At 31.7% G+C, this 15747-nt stretch overlaps 2 protein-coding genes across 2 annotated transcripts in view; both read left to right on the top strand.

Moving 5' to 3' along the window:
• Positions 1-40: 40 nt before the first annotated feature.
• On the top strand, positions 41-7828 carry LOC143245964 (RWD domain-containing protein 3-like). The gene is made up of 4 exons (XM_076492216.1): positions 41-149; positions 910-1227; positions 1487-1649; positions 7738-7828. Exons 2-4 carry the CDS (start codon positions 1140-1142, stop codon positions 7826-7828), a joined length of 342 nt encoding a protein of 113 aa, XP_076348331.1. The 5' UTR covers positions 41-149; positions 910-1139.
• LOC143247736 (gamma-aminobutyric acid receptor subunit pi-like) overlaps positions 1631-15747 on the top strand; it is a 61344-nt gene continuing 47227 nt past the window's right edge. The window contains exons 1-2 of the mRNA XM_076496160.1: positions 1631-1649; positions 5922-6031. The gene's annotated coding sequence lies outside the window, so the exon portion shown is untranslated. The remainder of the gene's footprint in view (positions 1650-5921; positions 6032-15747) is intronic.

The raw sequence follows: 15747 nt of genomic DNA, 5'->3' as shown, positions 1-15747 counted from the left end.
GACAAGAAGTTAACAAATATTATTTTTATTGTTCTGTCGTAAGTGCTAAGTGAAAGAAATAATGGCAACCTAATGATGCAAAGGGAAGAAATAGACACCCTTGCAGGCAATTTACTCCAGAGATGGGGAGCTTGAAATTTTATTCCAAGGTTTGTATTGTGATGACTTGAACAATACAATTGTGTAAGCTTTGTCCACACTGAATTATCAAATATCTTTAACATAGAAATACTTGTATGGGTGAGCTAAGAGTAAACATTACAAATAGCCTATGAAGTAGAGAGAGTGTACCTTGATTGATAAGGAGAGAACAATGTTTTGACTTTTCTAGGTCATCTTTTTTAACCTGAAGATGTACATTTTTATTTCAAGTGGGTTTCTTGTCATCAAGAAAGACTACCTTTGACATTTGGATACATGCACACACTTTATGTGTAATAAATCATTTTGTTTTTCACTGGATTGTCTTGTCTTTTAAAATATGTACATAGCACACATGTTTAAGCTGTCAGACTGTAAAATATAGTTAAATGTTTAAAGATAGACCTCATGGTCATTGTTATAAGACTACATAATGGATAAGTTACAAAACAGCAGAATAACTTACATTATTCCATATGTTCATTTAGCTGAAACACCTGTTTATTGAAAACAATATTATAAGTAAACCCAAATGAAAAAGTTACCTTTGTTAACAAACGCCCTGATCTATCACAGCCTGTACTTTATGGTTTAAATTATGTATGGAAGAGCTTTTTTATTATTTGGGGTTATTTGTTTCTTCAGTAACATGGAAGGAAGACTTGCTTTTGAAAACTTTCATTGTGACATTGTTAAAATTTCCATAAGTATGAACTGTATTGTTCTGAATACACAAGAAATGGTTCTGATAGTATCCATGAATTCCAGATGAGACAACTTGTGTGATATCCTTGAAAATCAACCTGAACTCCGAAAATCTCTATAAACACTCCAGTAATAAACATGGAAAAAAGTTCACTATTACATTAGAACTTCCAGAAGGATATCCACACGTTGTTCCTAATATCTCTGTTGATTGTAACCTCTTCACAAGACAGACACAGACAAGGTTATTGGCTGATATAAGAAGTTATGCCCTAACCCTTCTGGGTTCACCAATGGTAATGGATCTCGTTCTGTGGCTCCAAGAAAATGGACTTTGTTATGTTTCAGAAGAGAAAGATGTAACTTTGTCCCAAGAATCGGGTAAGGAATTATTCTGATGTACTTATGTGTATCTACTGATTTGTTAATGGTATGGTACATGTTAGCGTGAAACGCGTGTCGTAAGCTGTCAGTTTGATAATGAATATATTCATCAACCCAGGTTAAGGTTCTTAAACCATAATGAAAGTTTAATGTCAGTTATCTGTTGTTTTCATGAGTCAATTAATTGTTTAGAAAACTGTTGTTAAAATTCTGCAGTTATTTACACAAATTGAATAATATTATTGTATTATTTCAGAAGAAACGTGGACAACGTTGCTGTCTCTAGATCATATGAGATCTAAAACCAAGTATGTAAAGACATTAAAGTATTGGGCTGGTGAACTTCGGTTTGTTAAATGTAATTATCTTCTACAGAAGGTGGATTTTCTTACTACTACAGGAAACAGAAACTTGTTAAGGTGTGTGTTTAATCCATTGTTTTTGTCTTTTGTGGAAAAAGTGTATATATATATTTTGTAAATGTTACCAAATACACTGGTAATTCACAGCATTTTCTATAATTGTATCCTGGTTATTGATGAAAACCAAACACACAAATTGTGTTTGTTGTTGGGTCTTTGGAAATTCTGGTTAAATTGTTTGTAATATATTAAACGTTGTGTTTCTGAAGAGCACATGAACAATGTTACATTTAAGAAGTGATCGATTTTGGAAGATCAGCCGTGCTGTGGTGACTTTAAAAGTTTTGCCTGTTTTAAAGATGTTGGTTCACATTCATCAGTATGCTTGTGTTATAACGTCTGTGTACTTGTGTACAGTTTTCTTACATCTTGCACTTTTTCACAAAGGAATTCGTAACACGACTGAGAAACGATGCGTGTCGATGTCGATTCAGCTGGACAAAGTTGTAAGGAACGAATGCTGACCGTTCTTTACGAAAGAGTAACAGAGCATTCACTTGGGTATGTGTAGTAATAACAGACACTTCTTAAAGTACAAGAGGACAAGTAAACTGGTTTTTTAAAATATCTTCTGTAGTAACAGTGATTAACAGTTATTAACAGTGATTAACTGTTTCAGTTGATAAGTTATTAATGTTAGCGTAAAGTAATCAATTTTCCATTATCCAGAAATTATGTTATCATCGTGACTTTCCGTGATTATTAATTGAACTTCGGTCAGTTATTGTCACAACCTACAAAAATAAGCCACTAATTAGAATTGGGTTCTCTTTTATTATGATGAATTTTTTAATTGTTCAAATAATATAAATACTGACATTGTATTTGTTTCTATTTAAATAGAGATTTATATAGTAGACTATTTTGTGTTCTTACATGTGTACCAAAACCCAAGTTCTATCATTATACGTTTGTTTATGTAATTCATGTAAGACTGATCCACATTTTGTCAGAGTAATTGGTAAGTTGAATCCAGGGTAATATAAAAAGATAAATTTTGACTTCTGAAGGTTCTATATGTGTAATCAAACAAAGATTTGATTGTTCCAGAGTTCTAGTTTTCACTAATGTCCTCATTACAGCTCCTAGTTTATCTTTGAATGAAAACCCTTGGTTATAGGGTAATCCACATCAATTGTAAATAAAATAAACACACAATTACATTTACATACATGTGATACTTGTACAGCTCCATGCAGTGGTCTTGCAATACTAGAGTTCTCTGTTGTGGCTAGTTAGAAAAACCACAGCTAACTCCATCTGAACAGATCTTTATTTAACAGACAGTACATTCAACAGAAAACTGATTAAATATACCTAATAAACATAATAACAGGTAAACAGTAGATACTGGTCTAACAAAAACTTGTTATTACTGGTTACATTGTTGATAATATAAATATATTCTTTGTATAAAGGTATTATTAAACAAATTAATTAATTAACAGTTATAAATAAATGACAAACCAAAGTAGAGTAACAGTAACTTTCTTTGGTTAGAAAATAAATACTGACCAATCAGGACACCTTAATGAAGTAATGCAGCTTGAAAACTTTCCTTTCCACCCTGTGTTTTACCATCTGACCTAATGTATGGAAGGAACTGTAATTGGTATATGTGTTGTTTAACGTAACAAACATTCTATAAATTTGAAGACCATACAATCTTTAAATTCCTAACTAGTGAGCGAACCTTCAAATATAGTCCCAGTTAAATATAATTAATTAATGAGTTCAATGTTTATTTCATTAACAAATGGTGAACAAACCTTCAAACACAGTCCCAGTTAAATATAATTAATTAATAAGTTCAATGTTTATTTCATTAACAAATGGTGAACAAACCTTCAAACACAGTCCCAGTTAAATATAATTAATTAATAAGTTCAATGTTTATTTCATTAACAAATGGTGAACAAACCTTCAAACACATTCCCAGTTAAATATAATTAATTAATGAGTTCAATGTTTATTTCATTAACAAATGTTGAACAAACCTTCAAACACAGTCCCAGTTAAATATAATTAATTAATGAGTTCAATGTTTATTTCATTAACAAATGGTGAACAAACCTTCAAACACAGTCCCAGTTAAATATAATTAATTAATAAGTTCAATGTTTATTTCATTAACAAATGGTGAACAAACCTTCAAACACAGTCCCAGTTAAATATAATTAATTAATAAGTTCAATGTTTATTTCATTAACAAATGGTGAACAAACCTTCAAACACATTCCCAGTTAAATATAATTAATTAATGAGTTCAATGTTTATTTCATTAACAAATGTTGAACAAACCTTCAAACACAGTCCCAGTTAAATATAATTAATTAATGAGTTCAATGTTTATTTCATTAACAAATGGTGAACAAACCTTCAAACACAGTCCCAGTTAAATATAATTAATTAATGAGTTCAATGTTTATTTCATTAACAAATGGTGAACAAACCTTCAAACACAGTCCCAGTTAAATATAATTAATTAATGAGTTCAATGTTTATTTCATTAACAAATGGTGAACAAACCTTCAAACACAGTCCCAGTTAAATATAATTAATTAATGAGTTCAATGTTTATTTCATTAACAAATGGTCAACAAACCTTCAAACACAGTCCCAGTTAAATATAATTAATTAATGAGTTCAATGTTTATTTCATTAACAAATGGTGAACAAACCTTCAAACACAGTCCCAGTTAAATATAATTAATTAATGAGTTCAATGTTTATTTCATTAACAAATGGTGAACAAACCTTCAAACACAGTCCCAGTGAAATATAATTAATTAATGAGTTCAATGTTTATTTCATTAACAAATGGTGAACAAACCTTCAAACACAGTCCCAGTTAAATATAATTAATTAATGAGTTCAATGTTTATTTCATTAACAAATAGTGAACAAACCTTCAAACACAGTCCCAGTTAAATATAATTAATTAATGAGTTCAATGTTTATTTCATTAACAAATAGTGAACAAACCTTCAAACACAGTCCCAGTTAAATATAATTAATTAATGAGTTCAATGTTTATTTCATTAACAAATAGTGAACAAACCTTCAAACACAGTCCCAGTTAAATATAATTAATTAATGAGTTCAATGTTTATTTCATTAACAAATAGTGAACAAACCTTCAAACACAGTCCCAGTTAAATATAATTAATTAATGAGTTCAATGTTTATTTCATTAACAAATGGTGAACAAACCTTCAAACACAGTCCCAGTTAAATATAATTAATTAATAAGCCCAATGTTTATTTCATTAACAAATTCCACTATTCAACTGGTGATCTGGTGTGTCTTTTATTGTGAAATTCATAGTTTGTGTTGACCTTGTGAGATCACGTCTGTTAAAATGTTCTGACCATTGAAACAGTTTGATAAACAACTTTAAACAATAAAACATTTGTACAGTCATTGTTCTCTGGGTGTTTAAGGTTAAGCCTAAGACATTTGTTACTATGTCTCTACTACAGTACAAAACATGTTAAAAGTTGAAAAACAAAACATCTGTAGTTTTATTTGTAGAAGAGAGTTCTTAGTGTTTCATTCCAGAAAAATCCAAAGATTTAATAAAATTTAAATAGCAACACTTGTAAAATATGTTCTGTGTACATCTATCAGTATAAATAAATCAGGCAATTAATATCAGGCCTAGCAGTAACATTCAAGAGGTTTTAAATAAATGAATGTCTTACCATGAAACAAAGAATTATTTCTACTCTGAAATAATAAACTGTTGAAGTTAAGGGTTAATCTGTTTATTGGTGCTAAAGTGTTTATATTTTGGTAACAACTTTATAATTCCAATTAAACCTACACACTGACTATAATGTTTAATGCCAATATATATATATATATATATTTTATCTTCTACCATAGAAAAAAAATAATTTTAATAAATTTGATATTTAGTTAAGTCTCTTAACAATAAAATGTTAAATTAATCCTAACATTTCAGAAAACTGTACGGCCAATAAACAAGTTGATAGCTCAAATAATACCAGAACCAGTGATCAGAGTTGGTAAAATGATGTCAGAAATCAAAAATATATGTACTGAGTGAGTTTTTACTTGTCAAAATAATGGTGTTATTCCAATTTACCTTAATGAATCTATCTAATCCTTTTACAACACGACTTCTGGAAGAAAACGTTTTTATTATGTTGTACGACACAACCAGCAGTTGTCTGTTAACACTGAATGTATATAGTAAATATTTATCAGAATAATTGATAAGTTGTATATTATTTCTTTCTCAGTTCGAGAGAGTTTATGGTGCACGAAAGTGACGAAGAAAATTCTTTAGAGAGATTATTTGAGGATCTTAACGTCGTCTCTCTGTTTAACAACATAATAAAACCTATAATTAGTAAGTAGAATTTGTTCCACTGAGAAATTTCCTTGTGTGCCTACAGTTAGAAATAAAAACTTGTGAGACTGTTTTAAGTACTTCTGTTTCAAGTCATTTAATAGAATGGAAATATTCTACAATACAAAAAATAGAAACCCTGGTCTTATAAGATTCTCTTACATTTAATAGTAATATATCATAACTACCAAATATACTTTGTTTCTTAAGAAAATAATTGTTATCAGCAGAAACTCTGTTTCAGTCAAAAATAATTAGGCCCAGCATAGCCAGGTGGTTAAGGTACTTGACTCATAATGTGAGAGTCACGGGTTTGAATCCTCATCACACTAAACATGCTCACCATTTCGCCATGGGGCGTTATAATGTGACGGTCCTCCCACTGTTCATTGTTAAAAGAGTAGCCCAAGAGTTGGCGGTGGGTGGTGATGACTAGCTGCCTTCTCTCTAGTCTTAAACTGTAAAATTAGGAAGGCTAGCACAGATAGCCCTTGTGTAGCTTTGTGCAAAATTCAAACCAAACCAGAAATAATTAGAACTGACTTATTAATAAATGTATTCTTCACTGCAGTGTTTTCCTTCAACACTGTGACAGTTGCAGCTAAATTGTATGAACATGTTCACAAAATGAAAATCATGTAGTCGTGTTTGAATAAGAAACTCAAGTCGTTAAAATAATGTTATAAATGATGAAATAAACTTGTCTTTATCCAAAGATCAGTTTGGTGCTTCTGTTATATTTCTATGAAATTAATTTTAATGGAGATATAATAAGTTTTACAAATAATTCAGTATTAATCACTAATTATCGTTGTTAGTATTTTAACGAAAAACTACAGACATCAGTAACCTCAAGATATATTGATGAAATCTTGAGTGGATTAGTAGTTATGTCCATAGGATATATATAATTAGGCTTAAGTTTTCGTCACGTTTGATACATAGAGAAATATTGTTTATATACCATGTAATGTTATATGTCTTTTAAGGTTTAGTTTTCTCAACGTTCATTAAGTAGAAAAAAAATATCTCTTCGTGATTGCATATTCCATTAAAACATCAACAGAAATAAGGAACTCGACCATCACAGTTCAGATACTGGACGTCAGAAACAGTAGTCGTGCTAAAACCTACTGTTGCTTTGAGAATTCACCAATGAATTTGTTTTGTTTTGTTTTTTGGAATTTCGCACAAAGCTACTCGAGGGCTATCTGTGCTAGCCGTCCCTAATTTAGCAGTGTAAGACTAGAGGGAAGGCAGCTAGTCATCACCACCCACCGCCAACTCTTTGGGCTACTCTTTTACCAACGAATAGTGGGATTGACCGTCACATTATACACCCCCACGGATGGGAGGGCGAGCATGTTTAGCGCGACGCGGGCGCGAACCCGCGACCCACGGATTACGAGTCGCACGCCTTACGCGCTAGGCCACGCCTGGCCCTTCACCAATGAAAAAAATGACGACTAGTTGTGACGTCAGAGAAACAACCAATAACAATCGGTTTTGCGTTTATTCTGCACCAATCAGGTTAAACTATAACCATTGTTGCTTAAGTACATTCCAAATGTATCGGTAGTGAGATTGAAGGGCTTATAACGATGAAAATCAAGTTTACGTCCGCGATAGGCAGAGGACAGGTAAAATATACGCAATAAAACTGCTGGTATGTGACGAAACACAGTATATCTTAAATAACTCAATAGGAATGTAGGACCGCTTCTTGCATATTCCATTAATCGGCAGTGTGAGGGAAAATCTCGTCCAGACCCAAATATGGAATGGATGAAACTTTGAAATGTTGTATTCACAAAAATAAAGTTAATTGCGATAAAACTACACATTATTTTCAGCATGAAAATTTGATGTGTTTTATGAAAGTTTTATTCAACAGATGGCGATACAGGTTCGTACAGAATAGATAATATATTCAGAATTCGTTATAATCGCAAACTTATAGTTGTATACAATAAAACCACACATTATTTTAGACATGGAAATGGAATATCAGTGTCATTTAGTAGTGGAAGTACAGTAAATAAATTGATGTGGTATGTTGAAACATCTATTCAACAAATGGCGGTACAATTAACAAGTTATGTATAATAAGTGTCAGACACTTCTTTTTCTTACGTAAACTGAAAGGATGATTCATGCCCAAAATAATGGCCCCATAAGTAAGATAAGTGGTGCTTCTCGAGCCTATATTTCGAGGAATCTTTATATATATATTATTGGCTGCACATTACGAAGAAGTTAAGGTCTCTAATGGCTCACATCTGTATAATCAGCACTGTTTAACTTACACATACACACACACTACATTCTACATACATTCAGTTTTCTGCCTTTGATATTGAGGAAATAATCAAAGTAAACAATATATTACAAACTAGTTCGTACCAGAAAAACCTGTCTTTGTAATGACCTTTGGTTCAGGAGGCAGTGGTCAATAATATTAGAAAAATAAAACAAAGTTTATTTATAATGTGAACATAACATGGAAGTGATACTGAACAATTACATAGTTATCAGATATCATGGCTGATAAATTATGTTGTTAAATAATCGTTTTTATTGATTCAGTAAGTTTTCTCATTTCGCCATCTTGGATGTCCTGAAAATGTAAACAGATAAAGTTCACCAACTTCAACAATAACAGATGGATATCCTGAAAATGTAAACAGATAAAGTTCACCAACTACAGCAATAACAGATGGATATCCTGAAAATGTAAATAGATAAAGTACACCAACTACAACAATAACAGTTGGATATCCTGAAAATGTAAACAGATAAAGTACACCAACTACAACAATAACAGATGGATATCCTGAAAATGTAAACAGATAAAGTTCACCAACTACAGCAATAACAGATGGATATCCTGAAAATGTAAATAGATAAAGTACACCAACTACAACAATAACAGTTGGATATCCTGAAAATGTAAACAGATAAAGTACACCAACTACAACAATAACAGATGGATATCCTGAAAATATAAACAGATAAAGTACACCAACTACAACAATAACAGATGGATATTCTGAAAATGTAAACAGATAAAGTACACCAACTACAACAATAACAGATGAATATCCTAAAAATGTAAACAGATAAAGTTCACCAACTACAACAATAACAGATGAATATCCTGAAAATGTAAACAGATAAAGTTCACCAACTACAACAATAACAGATGAATATCCTGAAAATGTAAACAGATAAAGTACACCAACAACAACAATAACAGATGAATATCCTGAAAATGTAAACAGATAAAGTACACCACCAACAACAATAACAGATGAATATCCTGAAAATGTAAACAGATAAAGTTCACCAACTACAACAATAACAGATGAATATCCTGAAAATGTAAACAGATAAAGTACACCAACTACAACAATAACAGGTGGATATCCTGAAAATGTAAACAGATAAAGTTCACCAACTACAACAATAACAGATGAATATCCTGAAAATGTAAACAGATAAAGTTCACCAACTACAACAATAACAGATGAATATCCTGAAAATGTAAACAGATAGTTCACCAACAACAACAATAACAGATGAATATCCTGAAAATGTAAACAGATAAAGTACACCAACAACAACAATAACAGATGAATATCCTGAAAATGTAAACAGATAAAGTATACCAACTACAACAATAACAGATGAATATCCTGAAAATGTAAACAGATAAAGTACACCACCAACAACAATAACAGATGAATATCCTGAAAATGTAAACAGATAAAGTTCACCAACTACAACAATAACAGATGAATATCCTGAAAATGTAAACAGATAAAGTACACCAACTACAACAATAACAGGTGGATATCCTGAAATGTAAACAGATAAAGTACACCAACAATAACAGATGGATATCCTGAAAATGTAAACAGATAAAGTACACCAACAATAACAGATGAATATCCTAAAAATGTAAACAGATAAAGTTCACCAACTACAACAATAACAGATGAATATCCTGAAAATGTAAACAGATAAAGTTCACCAACTACAACAATAACAGATGAATATCCTGAAAATGTAAACAGATAAAGTACACCAACAACAACAATAACAGATGAATATCCTGAAAATGTAAACAGATAAAGTACACCACCAACAACAATAACAGATGAATATCCTGAAAATGTAAACAGATAAAGTTCACCAACTACAACAATAACAGATGAATATCCTGAAAATGTAAACAGATAAAGTACACCAACTACAACAATAACAGGTGGATATCCTGAAAATGTAAACAGATAAAGTACACCAACAATAACAGATGGATATCCTGAAAATGTAAACAGATAAAGTACACCAACAATAACAGATGGATATCCTGAAAATGTAAACAGATAAAGTACACCAACAACAACAATAACAGATGGATATCCTGAAAATGTAAACAGATAAAGTTCACCAACTACAACAATAACAGATGAATATCCTGAAAATGTAAACAGATAAAGTTCACCAACTACAACAATAACAGATGAATATCCTGAAAATGTAAACAGATAGTTCACCAACTACAACAATAACAGATGGATATCCTGAAAATGTAAACAGATAAAGTTCACCAACTACAACAATAACAGATGAATATCCTGAAAATGTAAACAGATAAAGTTCACCAACTACAACAATAACAGATGAATATCCTGAAAATGTAAACAGATAAAGTACACCAACAACAACAATAACAGATGAATATCCTGAAAATGTAAACAGATAAAGTACACCAACAACAACAATAACAGATGAATATCCTGAAAATGTAAACAGATAAAGTACACCACCAACAACAATAACAGATGAATATCCTGAAAATGTAAACAGATAAAGTTCACCAACTACAACAATAACAGATGAATATCCTGAAAATGTAAACAGATAAAGTACACCAACTACAACAATAACAGGTGGATATCCTGAAAATGTAAACAGATAAAGTACACCAACAATAACAGATGGATATCCTGAAAATGTAAACAGATAAAGTACACCAACAATAACAGATGGATATCCTGAAAATGTAAACAGATAAAGTTCACCAACTACAACAATAACAGATGAATATCCTGAAAATGTAAACAGATAAAGTTCACCAACTACAACAATAACAGATGAATATCCTGAAAATGTAAACAGATAGTTCACCAACTACAACAATAACAGATGGATATCCTGAAAATGTAAACAGATAAAGTTCACCAACTACAACAATAACAGATGAATATCCTGAAAATGTAAACAGATAAAGTTCACCAACTACAACAATAACAGATGAATATCCTGAAAATGTAAACAGATAAAGTACACCAACAACAACAATAACAGATGAATATCCTGAAAATGTAAACAGATAAAGTACACCAACAACAACAATAACAGATGAATATCCTGAAAATGTAAACAGATAAAGTATACCAACTACAACAATAACAGATGAATATCCTGAAAATGTAAACAGATAAAGTACACCACCAACAACAATAACAGATGAATATCCTGAAAATGTAAACAGATAAAGTTCACCAACTACAACAATAACAGATGAATATCCTGAAAATGTAAACAGATAAAGTACACCAACTACAACAATAACAGGTGGATATCCTGAAAATGTAAACAGATAAAGTACACCAACAATAACAGATGGATATCCTGAAAATGTAAACAGATAAAGTACACCAACAATAACAGATGGATATCCTGAAAATGTAAACAGATAAAGTACACCAACAACAACAATAACAGATGGATATCCTGAAAATGTAAACAGATAAAGTTCACCAACTACAACAATAACAGATGAATATCCTGAAAATGTAAACAGATAAAGTTCACCAACTACAACAATAACAGATGAATATCCTGAAAATGTAAACAGATAGTTCACCAACTACAACAATAACAGATGGATATCCTGAAAATGTAAACAGATAAAGTTCACCAACTACAACAATAACAGATGAATATCCTGAAAATGTAAACAGATAAAGTTCACCAACTACAACAATAACAGATGAATATCCTGAAAATGTAAACAGATAAAGTACACCAACAACAACAATAACAGATGAATATCCTGAAAATGTAAACAGATAAAGTACACCAACAACAACAATAACAGATGAATATCCTGAAAATGTAAACAGATAAAGTATACCAACTACAACAATAACAGATGGATATCCTGAAAATGTAAACAGATAAAGTACACCAACTACAACAATAACAGATGGATATCCTGAAAATGTAAACAGATAAAGTTCACCAACTACAACAATAACAGATGAATATCCTGAAAATGTAAACAGATAAAGTTCACCAACTACAACAATAACAGATGAATATCCTGAAAATGTAAACAGATAGTTCACCAACTACAACAATAACAGATGGATATCCTGAAAATGTAAACAGATAAAGTTCACCAACTACAACAATAACAGATGAATATCCTGAAAATGTAAACAGATAAAGTTCACCAACTACAACAATAACAGATGAATATCCTGAAAATGTAAACAGATAAAGTACACCAACAACAACAATAACAGATGAATATCCTGAAAATGTAAACAGATAAAGTACACCAACAACAACAATAACAGATGAATATCCTGAAAATGTAAACAGATAAAGTATACCAACTACAACAATAACAGATGGATATCCTGAAAATGTAAACAGATAAAGTACACCAACTACAACAATAACAGATGGATATCCTGAAAATGTAAACAGATAAAGTTCACCAACTACAACAATAACAGATGAATATCCTGAAAATGTAAACAGATAAAGTTCACCAACTACAACAATAACAGATGAATATCCTGAAAATGTAAACAGATAAAGTACACCAACAACAACAATAACAGATGAATATCCTGAAAATGTAAACAGATAAAGTACACCACCAACAACAATAACAGATGAATATCCTGAAAATGTAAACAGATAAAGTTCACCAACTACAACAATAACAGATGAATATCCTGAAAATGTAAACAGATAAAGTACACCAACAACAACAATAACAGATGAATATCCTGAAAATGTAAACAGATAAAGTACACCAACAACAACAATAACAGATGAATATCCTGAAAATGTAAACAGATAAAGTTCACCAACTACAACAATAACAGATGAAATCAGCTCCTTTATAAAACAACACCTGTCATATTTCTAGATATGTTAAAATCTTTTGACACGGTATCACTTGAGTTTTATAGTGAAACATACATGTGGTATAAGAAGGACTGTTATAAGTTGTTTTAAATAATGTTAGAGATGATAAACTAAACTGAACTTGTGAAGTACTCCAATGATTTGTTGTAGATACATTAATGTATCCATTTATATTGACCCCCAATGGCACAGCGGTACGACTGCGGACACTTGTAACGCTATAATCCGGGTTTCGATACTCATGGTGGGTACACATTACCCAATGTGTTGCTTTGCGTTTAACTTTAAACAAACCTGGTCTAGCATGGCCAGGTGGTTAAGGCATTCGACTCATAATATGAGGGTCGCGAGTTCGAATCCCCGTCACACCAAATATGCTCGCCTTTTTCTGTCGTGGAGGTGTTACAATGTGGCGGTCAATCTCATTATTCGTTGGTAAAAGAGTAGCCTACTAGTTGGCGGTGGGTGATGATGACTAGCTGCCTTCCCTCTAGTCTTCCACTGCAAAATTAAAGACGGCTAGCGCAGATAGCCCTCGTGTAGATTTGCATGCAATTCAAAACAAAATCAAACAAACCTTAAAAGTAAAATGGTATCTCATAAGTTAAGCTTCACGGGAAAGCAAAATTCTGTAGGTGGCTCAATACTAATGGATAAAAGAACGTCTGTTAATCAAAACGTAAATAACGATTTCAAACATACAAGAAGTTGGTTTTATAATAATAATTTATTATGTTTAAGTGTAAAGAAACCTGAATGTGATAGTTTCTTCAACAAAACAAAATTTCATAATTCTAAACGAACCGGGAATTAATTTATGAGAACTGAATTAGTAATTATTTATCAAGTGTGTAACAATTATTAAATCGGTTGTTCTCTGTTCAATATGTTTCCAGTATCTTGATGTAATATTAGATTATAGATTAAGTTGAAAAAGAAACCTTAAATTTTGAAGTATTGTAACACTCCTACGAAAAGTGGGGCCTAATAGGCCCCAGAGCAACTTGAAAGGTTATTAATATTAGGCTAATAATTTTGTATTTAAATGAAATTGCCATTTAAATCCATTAATGAATGGATTAACGAGATTCCCACTGTCCCTATCTACTATCTAGCGAAACCACAGCCAGGGGAACGGGCTTGGAGAAATCAGGACCAGAAACGTCTTTTCGTAGGCGTGTTAAGATAGGTTTAATTTTTTAAAACTTTAAATAAAAGTAATATTAATGAATCTAGTGTTTAATAAACAAAATAACTTTCCTGACTAAGCGAGCTTATGTGAAACGTTTGAGTAACGGAAATAATCCACAGGATGGACGTCATTATCTGTCTGGGTTCTCACGTGTTTCCTTATTTCCGATTATCCATTTTCGAACATGCACGTGCTAACGTCCTGTCAGATTATTCTTAGTAAGAGATTATTTAGTTCAAAATTGTGGCGAGTTGTTTTTTTATGACGAAAGAAAATATTTGTCCTTCGTATGCACCACAGTGAGTGACTGATAAATCTTTGGCTTACGACAACAGTATAGTTTTTTTTGGTTTTAATTTCGCGCAAAACTACTCGAGGGCTATCTTCGCTAGCCGTCCCTAATTTAGCAATGTAAGACTAGAGGGAAGGCAGCTAGTCATCACCACCCACCGCCAACTCTTGGACTACTATTTTACCAACGAATAGTAGGATTTACCGAACATTATATGGATCCCAAAGATGAAAGGGCGAGCTTGTTTGGTGTGACCCTCACATTACCAGTCGAGTACCTTAACCCACCTGGCCTACATTGTAGATAATCCATTTTGCAGCTTTGCGCTTAACGACAAGCTTTTAATGATGTGATTTTAGACTCGCAGTAAATATGATGACAGTTTAAATATTATTATACAGTTGGTTTGTGTAGTCACAGTTGAGATTGAGGTGTTTGAAATATATGGTTTAGTATATAAGTTATTTCTATCGAACAACAATTCAGAATACCCTAACTTATGAAAACGAAACGACAAACGTAATCAATTATTTTTTCCTTGGTGTTCAGCAGATAAAAAATCCCCAAAAACTTAATGACAAGAAATTAACTGGAAATAAAAATGTATCTCAGAACGGCTGGTATGGGTATTAACACTTTTATTGATAAGGAGAGAACAACGTTTCGACCTTCCTACGTCATATTCAGGTTAAGAAAGAGAGAGTTTGAATGTGACCGTTGACGGACACATGTCTTAGGGGCGAGAGTATAAACGAGTACGGAATTGTAGGGGGCGCTGCAGTTGGGTGTTAGGTTATTAATTAGTATATTCTTTTAAAATGGAGACGGCTGATGTAACATATTTAGAAAATGTCCACCTCATTTGTAATAATATTTTATTTAACTGGTTTTCATGTGTTTTGTTGGATTTGTGTTTAGTAGTTTAAATTTGTTTCTATCTGATAAGATGTTCATTTTTTGAATGTATTCATTTGTGTTCATTATAACTATAGAACT

This window comes from Tachypleus tridentatus, chromosome 3 (assembly GCF_004210375.1).
Source record: "Tachypleus tridentatus isolate NWPU-2018 chromosome 3, ASM421037v1, whole genome shotgun sequence".
Lineage (NCBI taxonomy): Eukaryota > Metazoa > Arthropoda > Merostomata > Xiphosura > Limulidae > Tachypleus > Tachypleus tridentatus.
The sequence above is the reverse complement of the archived record's forward strand: the minus strand, read 5'-3'. Positions and strand labels throughout refer to the sequence as shown.